This window comes from Necator americanus, chromosome II (assembly GCF_031761385.1).
Source record: "Necator americanus strain Aroian chromosome II, whole genome shotgun sequence".
In the NCBI taxonomy this organism is placed as follows: Eukaryota; Metazoa; Nematoda; class Chromadorea; order Rhabditida; family Ancylostomatidae; genus Necator; species Necator americanus.
In genome coordinates this window covers 11,023,831-11,037,740 of record NC_087372.1, presented here as the reverse complement: position 1 = coordinate 11,037,740, position 13,910 = coordinate 11,023,831, and the positions used below count along the sequence as shown (strand labels likewise).

The 13,910-nt window shown below is 42.2% G+C and overlaps 5 protein-coding genes across 8 annotated transcripts; 4 read left to right on the top strand and 1 right to left on the bottom strand.

Moving 5' to 3' along the window:
* Positions 1 to 573: 573 nt before the first annotated feature.
* RB195_017491 (uncharacterized protein) lies at positions 574 to 879 on the top strand (the record flags this gene model as incomplete). Its single annotated transcript, XM_013446306.2, has 1 exon — positions 574 to 879. One exon carries the CDS (start codon positions 574 to 576, stop codon positions 877 to 879), a length of 306 nt encoding a protein of 101 aa, XP_013301760.2.
* Positions 880 to 1,291: 412 nt separating this feature from the next.
* Positions 1,292 to 1,756, top strand: RB195_017490 (uncharacterized protein; the record flags this gene model as incomplete). Of its 2 annotated transcripts, none has more annotated exons than XM_064184513.1 (1): positions 1,292 to 1,756. In XM_064184513.1, the coding sequence occupies one exon, from the start codon at positions 1,292 to 1,294 to the stop codon at positions 1,754 to 1,756; it is 465 nt and encodes a 154-aa protein (XP_064040393.1). The 2 variants fall into 2 exon arrangements, with proteins under 2 accessions (XP_064040393.1, XP_064040394.1); XM_064184512.1 differs by having other exon boundaries at positions 1,406 to 1,756.
* Positions 1,757 to 2,414: 658 nt separating this feature from the next.
* RB195_017489 (uncharacterized protein) lies at positions 2,415 to 2,876 on the top strand (the record flags this gene model as incomplete). The annotated part of the gene is made up of 1 exon (XM_064184511.1): positions 2,415 to 2,876. The coding sequence occupies one exon, from the start codon at positions 2,415 to 2,417 to the stop codon at positions 2,874 to 2,876; it is 462 nt and encodes a 153-aa protein (XP_064040392.1).
* Positions 2,877 to 3,241: 365 nt separating this feature from the next.
* RB195_017487 (uncharacterized protein) lies at positions 3,242 to 12,243 on the top strand (the record flags this gene model as incomplete). 3 transcript variants are annotated; one of them, XM_064184509.1, is made up of 6 exons in its annotated part: positions 3,242 to 3,304; positions 6,739 to 6,882; positions 7,315 to 7,463; positions 7,591 to 7,719; positions 7,865 to 7,924; positions 8,226 to 8,373. In XM_064184509.1, the coding sequence occupies 6 exons, from the start codon at positions 3,242 to 3,244 to the stop codon at positions 8,371 to 8,373; spliced, it is 693 nt and encodes a 230-aa protein (XP_064040390.1). The 3 variants fall into 3 exon arrangements, with proteins under 3 accessions (XP_064040390.1, XP_064040388.1, XP_064040391.1); XM_064184508.1 differs by lacking the exons at positions 7,865 to 7,924; positions 8,226 to 8,373 and adding an exon at positions 12,150 to 12,243; XM_064184507.1 differs by lacking the exon at positions 8,226 to 8,373 and having other exon boundaries at positions 3,242 to 3,295; positions 7,865 to 8,009.
* Positions 8,780 to 11,152, bottom strand: RB195_017488 (uncharacterized protein; the record flags this gene model as incomplete). Its single annotated transcript, XM_064184510.1, has 1 exon — positions 8,780 to 11,152. The coding sequence occupies one exon, from the start codon at positions 11,150 to 11,152 to the stop codon at positions 8,780 to 8,782; it is 2,373 nt and encodes a 790-aa protein (XP_064040389.1).
* Positions 12,244 to 13,910: the final 1,667 nt, after the last annotated feature.

Below are 13,910 nucleotides of genomic sequence, written 5' to 3'. Positions count from 1 at the left end.
TGCGAGTCCATCTAGATGCTCCTTGACCCTAATACACAGTGGACGTCCCGTTTCCCCTATATAATCGTCACCGCACAACCTGCACGTGATACGATGAAATATTCCCTCTCGCACTGAAAATGGATTGGAAGAGATACTAATAAATGTCCACGAATGTTCCTCACTAGAGAGATCACAGCTGGTTAGTGGCGAGGCTACGTGGCGCGTCTCCCGGCGGCGGATAGGGGGCTAATCGCGTACCAAAAGCGACATTATGCTTGCCCAGACACGCGGGTGGATTCAGGGGATGGACTCCCTGTTTCTGCTGAGCCAGGACTGACTCATGACATCCTTGTATCATGAACTTGCAAGCTTTTGGCCGGACCGCACGTCAGTCCGGCCAAAAGCTTGCAAGTTCTCCCAAAAACTCATGGGACTAGAGGCTTGAAACCTGCCCATGGGTTTTAAAATCTTTTTGCATGTCACAGTAATAGAAAAGAGCCTCCTGATTCCGAAGGAAAGCCTGGTACGGTAGCGTCAGGAACGGCGGGGATACAGGAGTCATATAGGCTACCGAAGCGGAAAAGGACTAAAATGACGATCTGTACTTATAACGCACGTACGCTTGCATCGGAAGGGGCCATCGAAAATCTGATGATGCAAGCCAAGAAGATCAAGTACGACGACATCGGACTGATCGAGACGAGACGAGGTCACCATCTCAACGCCGTATATGAAACTGGAGAAGAGCTGTTCTTAGGAACATGCGACAGCAGAGGTGTTGGTAGAGTTGACGTCCTCGTAAACACGATTATGGCAAAAAACATCGACTCTTTCGAACAACGTACGTCCCGAATCGGACGTCTGCGGATGAGAAGATGTGGTCCAACACCAGTTTGATTATCTTCGTTGCTTACGCTCCAACATCAAGCTACGAAGAAGAAGAAGTCGAAACTTTTTATATGGACCTGGAGAAGTTCTACCGAGAAGATCATGCCTTCTACAAGGTCATAATTGGCGATTTCAACGCCAGAGTTGGCCCAAGAAGAACGCCTGAGAAACTTCACATCGGGACCCCCAGCCTACAATGGAATGACCAGGGGGAGAGGCTTTCCGAGTTCATCATGACGACTAAGACCATCCATGGGAACTCGCAATTCCAGAAGCCCTCTTCTCTACGCTGAACGTGGGAGTCACCCGGTGGAGGGTACCGTAATGAAATAGACACCATCATCGTCAATAAAAGGTTCTGCCTGACGGACGTCGCTGTTGTACCAAAGTTCTATACGGGATAGGACCATTGCCTCCTCCGATGAAGATTTTCCTTCACAAGGAGAGCAGAGAAAGCCGCCAAGTACAGAGAGAAATCCCAGGACTATCATCAACTGGGATCTCTACGCTAGCCGGCTTTAGGGAAGATTCTGCAATGGACAACATCGAGGAGGAATATGACCGGCTCGTTAAACACCTTCACGACGGCGCGAAGAAGGCTGAGAATTTTAAGACCACCAAGAGACGCCTGTTTCTTGAAACTCTTGAGCTGATACGTAAGCGTGGAGCAGCACGAGCCGCAGGGAACCAAGAGTTCACGTCCGAGCTCGCAAGGCTTTGCAGAGAAGCGATAAAGGAAGACCTTAAAGAGAGAAGAGCAGAAGTGCTGGCTGAAGCCGCAGAGGCGGGGAAAAGCATCAGCTACATCGCCAGATCGAGTACTCTGGTACTCTGGTCTACTCTGATCTCTTCGACAGCCATGTCCACTTGCCTCCTCACCATCTGAGGGAAGACGGACTAGTCATTCCAGAGGTTCTGCCGTGCCGAAATACGACGTGCTATCATGTATCCGACAGAATAAGACCAGATCACCTAAAGAACCCTCCGCCAGTACTCATCAATACCCTGGCGAGGCTCTTTACACGCTATCTGTCGGAATGCAAGGTTCCTAAACAGTGGAAGACCAGCAGGACCGTGTTGTTGTAGAAAGAGGGAGATCCACATGACATCGGCCACTATCGTCCAATCTGCTTACTTCCGTCATCTACAAGCTCTTTACTAGAGCGATCCTTAATAGGATTGAAAAGTCTTGGATGAAGGACAGCCATGCGAGCAAGCAGGGTTTCGAAAAGGATTCAGCATGATTGCCCACATTAGCACTGTTTCGAAACTCATCGAGGTATAACGAGAGTACAAGATTCCCCTCTGTCTCACCTTCATCGACTTGAAGAAGGCCTTTGACTCAGTTGAGACGGAAGCGGTGGTGGAAGCCTTGGACAACCAAGGCGTCCCTACTCAGTACATAAAGGTACTTTGAGAGTTGTACAGTAACTCCACGACCGGAATTTCGCCATTCTACAAGAACATCATCATTGACATGAAGAGGGGGGTCCGACAGGGATACAATTTCACCCAAAATATTCACAGCCACCCTCGAGAACGCAATGGGAAAGTTGGAATGGGACGACATGGGAGTGAAGGTTGATGGTCGGCAGCTACACCATTTGCGCTTTGCTGATGACATCGTACTGATAACACCTAGCATCAGCCAAGCGGAACGAATGCTGACCGAATTCAACGAAACATGTGGATGCATCGGTCTTCAGGTGAATCTACAAAAGACGATGTTCATGCGGAACGGATGGATCTCGGATGCCCCATTCACGCTCAACGGAACGAGAATATCCGAATGGAACAGCTATGTTTATCTGGGTCGGAAAATGAACATAAACGACCTGACCCCCGAGCTGGACAGGAGGAGACGAGCGGCTTGGGGAGCGTATAAGAGCATCGAGGATGTAGTGAAGAAGACCAGGAACACCCTGTTCCGTGCTCACCTCTTCAACACCACTGTACTTCCTGCTTTGACCTATGCTTCGGAAACCTGGACATTTCGCAAGCATTAAGAAAACGCGGTGAGCGTCATTGGATGCGCAATTAAGAGAGTGATGCTAGGAGTATCAATTTTCACGCAAGTGAGGGATGGGATTCGAAGTTCTCTCCTACGTCAGTGATCGAAGGTTAGAGACGCCGCCGCGTTTGCCAAGGAAGGTAAAATAAGGTGGGCCAGACACGTGATGCGCTTTAATGACAACCGTTGGACCAGAGCCGTGAGTGACTGGGTTCCCCGCGATAGTAAACGCACTACAGGAAGACCGCCGACCCGATGGTCAGATTTTTTCACGAAGTCCTTCGAAGAAAAATATGATGCTCTTCGTGTCCCACGCGAAAGGAGGAACCACTGGGCTACTCTGGCACACGATCGGGACAAATGGAAGAATTACTGGCGTCCGCTCGACCAGTTCGAAGATCAACGGGAGTCAAGGTGATCAAGGTGACCAATGTGCCTGATGTGCACCAATGCGCTTGACTACAAATCAGGATCATCGAGGTTTATGGACGCGTGTTGGCCTGAACAGTGACTTGCGGGGGCCGGAAGCTGTAGTGTGTGTTTATCCCCCAAGCCAAGTTTAATGCCATTTTATCGAGTGCGAAGGGACCAAAGGCTTGCTTGGTACTGCACAGTTATACTGCAACAGTTACTACTGTTTCGAATCATTGATTGATTGTGCAGCAACAGGTGTATGATAGAAACTCAAAATCGCTGGGTTTTTTTTTTGCAAGACATATAACTGAAATGGCTATCTGAAATCTGCATTTTTTCTTTCTGACTTGCGGTTTATTAGATTTTTGATGTGAGGCTACTGAAATTAACAGTAGTAGCACTAATACTAATTCAAATAATAATTTCTTCCAAACATAATAATTACAGTTTAAAAAGGTGGAAGAAATCTACCTTATAGAAAGTACTACAGCGGCAGGATGAAAACTTACTCAAGCTCAATGTTTTGTAGAAATAGCCCGACAATTTGCAGACCCTTTGTTCATCTTGTCAGGGTCAAGCGTTGTGGTAGGGCACGACCCCTTTGCTCCCGTCGCCTTTTTTCTCCTTCTACAACGTTCCTGCGACAGTTCTCCGTTCCTGACCATTCCATGTATTGGGAATTTTGGGTGTTTCGAAAAACCAAAGTCAAAAATTACCCGTGGAACAAATGCAAATGAGAAAATCGGTAGATGACAGGAGCGAAGAAATACCAAGTAGCAGAAAAAGCAAATTTGCTGAAATGTTTTCCAAATATTGGTACTGAAATATTTTAATTTCTATTCTACTCTATTTTTTACCAAACTCTATGAAATATCTTAAGATTCTGACTAGATCACATAGTCAAAAGGATAAAAAGGATAAAATCACTTTTCGAAGAAGAAAGTCTGCCCCAAGTAACAGTCATATCGCTTCCCACCTCCTAATTTTCTTTGATTTTTGGTCTGACAGAGAATGGAAAAATGGCATTTTTGGCTTCTTTGTCCCATCAAAAGTTTAGAAAAACGGCAAGGTACTGGAAGTGGAGTGATGAAGCATGTTATAGAGAGACTCCTCGGCTACAAAACAGTAGAAATTGATTTGCTCCGCGCTAAGTTACTTTGAGTTATTCATTTTTATTCAAGAGCAAGTTGTGTGCGAGCAAAAGTTGGGATTTTGGCGAGTTTTTCCGTTCCAGAAAAATAGGACGGCGTTTTAAAAGATTATTCATATACTCGGATAGCGGGGTTAAGGAAACTGTCATCTGCAGAATTTCTCCTTTTCGGACCATCTGCCTCTCTCAAAATTTAGATGAAACACATCCAAAAGATGTCAGAAAATTTTGAATATCGTTCATCAAAGTTCTAAAAAGACTAGGAGGTGGAGAAAACAGCGATATGACAGGTTTTTAGGACCAACCTTCTTCTCTAAAAATGCTACCTAAATTTTTTCTTGCTCCTTTTATAGCGAACTTATTCGCGATCTCCCAGACGTGACAATGTGCACAGAATCTGAGCTTTTTTGGTTAATTAATTTCATTAAATCCACTTTAGACTACTGTGAACTACGTAGAATTGAATTCTTCATTATTTGAATTAGTATGGAATTTCTATCTCTTTTCAAAAATTTGTCCAGTGGAGTGTCAAACCTGCATTGTCAAAACGAAATGTTGATGCTTCAATGTTACTGTCCTTCGGCTGAAATTAAATATAATATTTTTTCTTGTATAATCATTTGATAATATTCATTGTTTTGTATTACTGTCATTCATTGTTTATTGTATTGTTTGTCTTACAATGTATGTAATTATCTAATGCTACGTAATATTTTGTCCTGGTTATTACGTTATCCTCCATTCTGCCTCTGATATTATTCATTGTTTTATATTACTGCCTACCGCACACTTCGTTACGATCCCCATCCCACGATGGGAAAATCCCATCACACGCTTGACCCTACCCCTGGTTCATAGCAATTTATTGCTGACACACGAAAAGAAACATCACCTCAAACAATGTGACACCACATTGTGCTTGGTGCAGCTACGAATTTTTAGTTCTTGTCCTATTACAGAAGACCGGAATAACCTATCATTAATTACCATTTGGCTTCTGCGTATATTAATGACGTTTGTACAGCATGAAGGGGTAGAACAAGGGTTTGAGCTTAAAAATATCTTTTGAAAACTTCAATTGGATTGGATTGCTCTCGAGTCAAGTTTGCGGTATTTTTTCATACCTCCTATTCCGAATTTCTTCCGTCAAGTACGGTTTCCTCTTGAAAGTTGCATTGGTTTTTCGACAGATTTCCCGTTTTATTTCAGCTCTAAAAATCTAAATGTTCTTTCTAGTTTATTGGTTCAAATGATTTTAAAGCGCGTTACTGTTAAAGAATCTTAACTTAAAGATGAACAAGTGCAATTCATGGCAAGACTTTTCCTATGCGAAATTACTACACTGCTCGGGATCTTTTTTTTATTGTCCCTTATTCGTTTGTCAGAGATGTTTTCGACATTATTCTAACATCTACTAACTATCTTCTGAAAGACCTAGGTGTCGTATTATGCATACTATTGACAGCATCCAAAAATATACATGCCAGGAGCGCCAAAGGTGAGCAAAGGGTGACCCCACAAGAACAGTTCGTTGAAGGCAACATACGCACCATCAGTGAGAAGTCGCAATCCGAATCTTTGTCCATTTCTACTTAATCTGAATCCATTCCATCCTCACAAAAGCAGAAATGATTCACACTGTCCGGCTGCATTTTGCATTCCGTATGCAAACAAGCAAGAAAAAAATAAAACCATTGGCAATCAGTGTGCAGTATCCATTATTAATGTATCGAACAGTCGTCCCTCTGCAAATGAAGGAAATTTGCTTAACAAATACGCTATTAGTGGAAGCATCCATCCTTCAAAAACTGAAAATCATTATACATTTGAACATTACATTATACATTGAAACACAGCTTGCTAAAAATCTACAACTGTGAGTTGATCATTGATATGCAGCTTCACGTTCCTGTGCGACAATGATACACACTATACACTATAATGATATAGTTTAACTATTCCAATGCAACGCAACGCACAATGGTGCAAACATTTGTCTCGTTGAATGAACTCTCCTGAAACCTCTTAACACCGAAATCGTAAGCAATTTCGTTTTGTTTTCGTTTTTTTCCGCGAAAGGTACGCTCTTAACGGATATTTTGTAGCGTCATAAGAAAATCTGTCACTGCGTATTCTGAGCAATGCATTTCTGCGAACCAATTGAGCTAAAAAAAACCATACTCTCCTACTGTTTTTGGGAAAAAAAAACTAAGTGATTGACTTGAACTGACTATACTGTTACTTTACGTTTTCCTCACAAAAAAAAATTACCGTACTAATTTTTGTATTTTAGCTCGAATCCTCCTGTCCTGTAGCACAACTCTGTTTCGCATCATCTCTGCAATCGTTGTCAATCGTTCGAAGTCCTATAAGGACCGTTACGGACCATGCACGATATATGCTCTCGCTACTAGATAGAATTATTGATGCAGCTCAGGTACTTGGGACATTCGACGGGAACTCTTGAAAATTTTTCTAGCCATGGGTTTAATTTAACTTAATGGAGTAGCTTCCGACTAGCAAATTTCGCTCCTATTCTCAGCATTCGAATTGTGAGGGTGGTCTTCCGAGTTTAGAGTTCGCTAGTTTCACATAAACAAAACCTTGCGATGTGATGGAGGGCAACGATGTTGATTTTTGGACGGCTCTGCGTTCTTTTATTAATCGTAGTTTGCTGACATATATATGTTTTTGATAGACGTTACTCGATCAGTCACATAAATCAGTTGTCCTCCAGGTCCCTTTAGAGAAGAGATTTTGAGGGATTTTGAGGGATTTTGAGAGAACACTGATTCACTTTGAGTTAACACTGATTCACTACTTGTGAATGGGTGTAAATGTCGTAACTGTGTTGCGCTCATGTTTTCAGGATCTTGAAGAAATTCGTGAAGTTGGTGCACGACATGTGATTCTAAAACAAGGATGTGGTCTGGGGCCTGCTGAACTTGACAAATTTCAGGAGATTTTTGTAGAGGTGATACTGAAACAAGATGGAGTACGACAAAGTAAAGAGGCAAGGTGAGCGCATCGACATACCCAGTAGAACAATTGCAGTATTATTAGAAGTATTATTAGTATTAAATATTAGTATTATTAGTATTAGATTTGCAGTGTAATTTTTTTTTTACGTTTCCGATTTTTTTAGTCGTGCTTGGCGTATCCTCATTTGTGCGTTTGTGGATCTGTTTCGCGATGGTTTCGAGATGCAGCTTCGTCAATTCAGGCGGAAACATTCATTCAATGCCCACACGCAATATTTTGAGAATATCGAAAGGTCCCTTTATACCAATACTTATTTCACTTTACCTTAGAAAATTGAGAAGAACTGCAAAATGCTTACGTAAGGAATCAATGACCAATAACTCATAAGATGTATTTGAGCAATTATTCGTTAATTAATTAATTAATTGCTAATTTAGGAGCCCAAGAAATCCAGAGATTTCTTCTGAGTTGACACTTACGTACGCGATCAAAAATAGGTATTTCAAAAATACTACTGAGCTATGCCGAGAAGACTCTCAAAGCAATTCTTCATTAAAAATGTTCTATAATGGACGAACGTAGAGTCGGTTAAGTCAAAGCTGCATTGTTTTACCTTATTTTTTTGTCTAGTATATACTTTTTTCTTCGTCTCCTTTTAGCACTTTTCCCCTTTCATTTTTCCCTTCAATTTCTGTTCTTAGATCAAGATCATTCTTTCATATATATATATATATATATATATATATATATATATATATATATATATATATATATATATTCGATAATTGTTTTCTTTAGTAGAGCTGTACACGAGGTTGTTATAGTTCTTTATTCGTGGCTAACGTTTCGGCAATATCGCCTTCTTCAGAGCCTGAAAGGGGTGAAATCGAACGTGACTAATCCGATCAAACGCCTTATCCGCCCAACAAAGAAAGTCCTACGTTAACCGTTGGGTCTCATAGCTACCCGTGGAAGAAAACATCGTACCTTAGCATCAGCTGACTATCCTGCCACTGCTAGATACCTGATGTGAGGTGACTAGCGCAATCAAATATCAGCCTTAAATAAAGCGCGAGTTCCCGCATAATGGAGAGGCATTCCTCCTTGCGATTCATTTTTGGACTCTTGGAGTGGATCCAGAAAGCCTCCAGAGCCTTGCGCGCCGCAATGCTAGGTTCGCGCGCCAAAATCGTGATCTTAACTTCAAAATCTTCTCCGTTATGACGCCGCACCCTGTGACCACCCAATGCAGTGGAGTCACATGATTTCCTTTTGCCGTCCAGGTGTTCTTTGATTCGAATACATAGTGGTCTAGCTGTTTCTCCTATGTATTCGTCACCACACTGTACACATCAAATCATATAAACAACACATGAACTCATGCCATCACCCTCGTTGTTATCCGGGCATATTTTACACTCCGGTGTCGTGCAAATATGATCATATAGGCGATTACGAATGAGTATTTGCTTAAGGTTACTAGGAGGGAGCTCCACGATGGTGACAGATTCTTCAAGTTTAGCTTTCCTCAGACACCGCCGAATAGCAGCGCTAACCTCATCGGAAATAAATGGTACACAAAAGGGTACTTTCTCCATACCAGATTTATTTCGGGTTTGTGCTCTTTTTGTGATAGACCACATAGGTGTGTAGCCATTACTGACCGCAATTTTCCTAGCAAGCTCGATAGATTCTCGTCTTTCTTCTCTTCCAGTGCAAACGGAGGTGGCCGTGCGAAACATGTTTCGTACTACCGACCTTTTAACTTGTGTGGGATGGGCAGAAAGAAAGTGAACTAAGATATTTTTATTACTGGGTTTGCGGTACCACTTTGTCCTGTGCGTTCTGTTTGAAATATGCACTTGGACGTTAAGGAAGGGTAACCATTCTCCTTTGGGCTTATCCCGAGTGAACTTTATATACTCCGACTGCTCATTTAAAATTTTGAAACAGTTGTCCATCTCTGCTTGAGACGAACAGACAAGGAAACAGTCGTCGATATATCGGCAATATAGCAAAGGTCGTGTTTCCCAAATCGGTGCCTCAATCTTAGCCATGAAAGCAATGGCGAGCGTTGGCGCCAACCGTTCTCCCATGGCAAGACCTCTGATTTGCGCAAAATAGTTGCCCGACCATCTAAAGACAGTGCATTTGAGACATTCCCTGAGAACAACCATCAACTGCTCCACGGAAAAGCCATACATGTTTATAGAGCTCTGGTGTTCAGTTAAAAGCTCAAAAACTGCCTGCATAGCCGAGTCGTTGGAGACGTTCGTGTACAATGCAGTAACATCGAAAGACTCCATTACGCATGAGTTATCAAAATGCGTGTTCTTTAGGTGGTCCAAAAACATATGGGTGTTCGTAAGGTGGGCTGGTACGAATTTTAACAGCTGCACAAACACTACGTTTAAGAACCAAGCGATCCTATCTGTGGGACCTCCTACGCAGCTTATGATAGGTCTTACCTTGAACGTTGAAGGATCTTCAGAGGCAAATTCACTATCAGAATTCAGCTTGTGAGTTTTTATTAGGAGGTACAAGACAGGACACGCAGGTAACTCTGTTTTAAGCCGGGTCGCAGTCGAGGATGGTAATTGCGCTGATTTGCTGGTACTCATCCATACCCTATTGAGTCTACGGTGTTGCGCTAGAAATTCTTCGACAGTGGAAGAGCGATAGAGGGAGCTGTCTTGGAGGTGACATAATGTGAGGGCTTCGTCTAGATGACGAGGAATGACTACAAATTCCCCACCATTGTCACTGGTGGATAATCTGATAGTTTTAGACTTAACAAGCTCTCGAACTTCCCTAATGCCTAAGCGCTGTTCATGAGTGATGTTTGGGTGACACTTTCTCCGTCTGTAGCGATCTAAAACGTTGAATAATTTATCTGCAAAAAGACGGATACTAATATCCACCACTGCGTTAGGTTCCTGTTGTCTAAAGAAAGTACGTGGTAAGGGTATAGGCGGAAGCGCTTTAGACTGCTGCTGGGCAGTCTCAGTGATTTTTGATTTTGCTTTTTGACGGAGACGATCTTGAAGTTCTTGTAGATTGCATGCGATTTTTCGCAGAACCGCGGTAGAAATAGGTTGAGATGGTGAGAAACTAGGTCCTAATTCCAGCGCTGATTGTATGTTCTTTGATATAGAAATGCCTCCAAGTACGGTAACTCGAGAGGTGGCAGACAAAGATTGCTCGTTAGCAGTAGTTTCGCGATGGCTAAGGTCAAAGCGGAATGCTTTTTGATACTTTTGTGCACTATCACTACGTGACCTACTAAGCAAACTGTCGAACTTTTTCCGTAAAGCGGACTTAGTCTTAGACCGGATAGAATCACATATCGAAATCGACCCACCCACTATTCTCCTCCAAAGGCGTTCATCCAAAAATCGTGAACATGACAATTCTTTCGACAAACATTTCTTGATATTAGCGTATAATTCGTCTTGTTTGGCACGCAGGCATGTTCGAAGAAGACGCGTTTGGATGTCCACCAATTGTCTGTTGTTCTTTGGTACACCGCACAGAGCGTGAAGTTGCTTTTGATCTATGAACCTTGGTACCACGCGATGAGTCAGACAACGATGTAGGAAGTGGATGGATTGGCGAGACACTGTGATCTTCTGTCTCAATGATAGAGCCTCTCGCACAAGTCGATGGTATCTGGCTGGCACGTTGCGAAGAAGTCTCCATGTGCGACTTTCGATAAACCTCGGCATGTTAGTGCTTCAATAATTGTTTTCTTTAGTAGAGCCGTACACGAGGTTGTTATAGTCCTTTATTCGTGGCTAACGTTTCGGCAATATCGCCTTCTTCAGAGCCTGAAAGGGGTGAAATCGAACGTGACTAATCCGATCAAACGCCTTATCCGCCCAACAAAGAAAGTCCTACGTTAACCGTTGGGTCTCATAGCTACCCGTGGAAGAAAACATCGTACCTTAGCATCAGCTGACTATCCTGCCACTGCTAGATACCTGATGTGAGGTGACTAGCGCAATCAAATATCAGCCTTAAATAAGGCGCGAGTTCCCGCGTAATGGAGAGGCATTCCTCCTTGCGATTCATTTTTGGACTCTTGGAGTGGATCCAAAAAGCCTCCAGAGCCTTGCGCGCCGCAATGCTAGGTTCGCGCGCCAAAATCGTGATCTTAACTTCAAAATCTTCTCCGTTATGACGCCGCACCCTGTGACCACCCAATGCAGTGGAGTCACATGATTTCCTTTTGCCGTCCAGGTGTTCTTTGATTCGAATACATAGTGGTCTAGCTGTGTCTCCTATGTATTCGTCACACACTGTACACATCAAATCATATAAACAACACATGAACTCATGCAATCACCCTCGTTGTTATCCGGGCATATTTTACACTCCGGTGTCGTGCAAATACGATCATATAGGCGATTACGAATGAGTATTTGCTTAAGGTTACTATGGGGAGGGTTACTTAAGGTTACTATATATATATATATATATATATATATATATATATATATATATTCTTGATCTATATAAATATATATCATATACTGCAGTGGACAATCCTCTGCGGATTCCCCGCCATTTCTAAACCTTTTTTTTGAAATCGAAATTGAAAATTCCAACTTTTTGGAATTTTTTGAATTGCAGTTCCGAGAAGCTCAAAAAAGTTCCGCTTCGATCCGTTTTGTTCCTAAGCAGTCGCTCTAGGGAAACATGGACGAACTACTCTGTTTTCAGGCGTGCTTCTCAATGCCCATCTCGAAAAGCGTCACTTAACGTTGATCCTCGTCTGAACAATTGCAGTAGGAGGATTTCTCAGCTCAATATTTGAGGGATCGAAGCACCTCGTCTTTTCCCTTTGAAACTCCATTCCTGTATATTCTTGTGAATTTTCTACACAACTGTTACAGTTCTTGGAGAAAGAGAGATTGAATCAAAAATAAACGATAAAATGTCATGGACAACGTCATAGTACCTGTTCTTTTCCATTTTGTATCATGTTGAAAATTCAGTCAAACTTTTAAAGAACGACTTCTCTATGACTTTATTTCTCATTGTAATGCTAATCACCTCCGGCTAAACCTAAACTTTAGGCTTCTTGTGGTGCTCGCTTTGCTTGCCTTCAGTGATCAGTTAAAATATCAAAAGTAGTGGCAATTTTCTACAAAGATAGAATTCTGCTTTTTCTAACAGCGCTTCCTTCCTTTTTTAGAAATTTAGTCACCGACAAAAGATTTCGTAGTTTTCTTCCTGAGCGAGTCAGTTTTACATCTGGTGAACGCTTAAACCTGACTTCACTCTTTCGATATCGTCACATTTTGGAAATATTAATGAATTATTGGTTTCTCTCATTAATGAATTATTGGTTTCTCTCCTGTTTCTTCGCAACACTCAGCACAGAATGATTTGTTAGCATGAAATGACGAGGACGTTACATTGATAAAGATAACGTTCCATGTCAGATCAAGTAACTTGTTAGCTATTATTTAACCAACTGTTTGCATGCGTGTTTCCAACTTTTAAAAAGAGTATATTACCGGAGTCACTCTTTTTCATCGATTTCTAGCGCTGGCGCACCAATTCTCGGTGTTGGATCCGTCTCACTGCCTTCTGGAACTTCGTGACTGACATACACACAGAGACACGTGACAGAATAAGCTTCTTCCTATATAGCATTATCACCAGTGTGAACGCACAGCCAAAGCCGGAGTTGATGAAGAAATTTCTCTTTTCGTTTTTCTTTCCGTTCCTCTCCAATCGCGCACTGCTTCCACCTATTTTGTATCTAGAAGTTATTCTCTTTGCTAAATCTTCAGCAGAATATTGGTAGCGAAGGAGGCAAGACTTCATCCATCTTTGATAACTAACTCGTGGTAAACAAACAGTGTGTTTCTTGTTTACACTGGTTAATGCACTCTGTATGTGATTCGATCGACGTATCGTGGAAGACGACTAGCTTAAAGGTCACATTTTAAGGCGTTATTAGTGCACTTAGTAAGAGGTTCAACTTTGATTGCACAATCAACTATTCGGAGGCACCTTAGTGCCAACAAAGTCTTTTACCTCACCAAGATCGATAAATTAGTACAAAACTTGTTTGGTAGGATAAAAACCACCGAGCTGACACATTTTGTCGGCCCGGTCGCCACTCACTGTCAAGGTGCACAAGGCCTCAAACAATTCTGAGTCGCTGTCTCTGATATTCAAATTGAATCGGTCGTGGCCAGCAAACAATTTCCATCAAATAGAACTGTTCAAAAGTGTATACAAGCTCAATAGAAGCGAAGAAACTGCTCATTTCAAGGAAAAATCGTGTTATTCGTATTGAGTGAGCTAATCAGCATATGATTGGACTCGTTAGCAGTGGTACAACGTTTTATTTTCTGGAAATCCAAGTTTAACTTGAGGGGAAGCAATGGCATTAAGTGTGTCAGGCGTCCAGTTGAAAAGAGATATGACCTCGTGTATCAACTGTCCACTGTAAAGCATGGTGGAAGA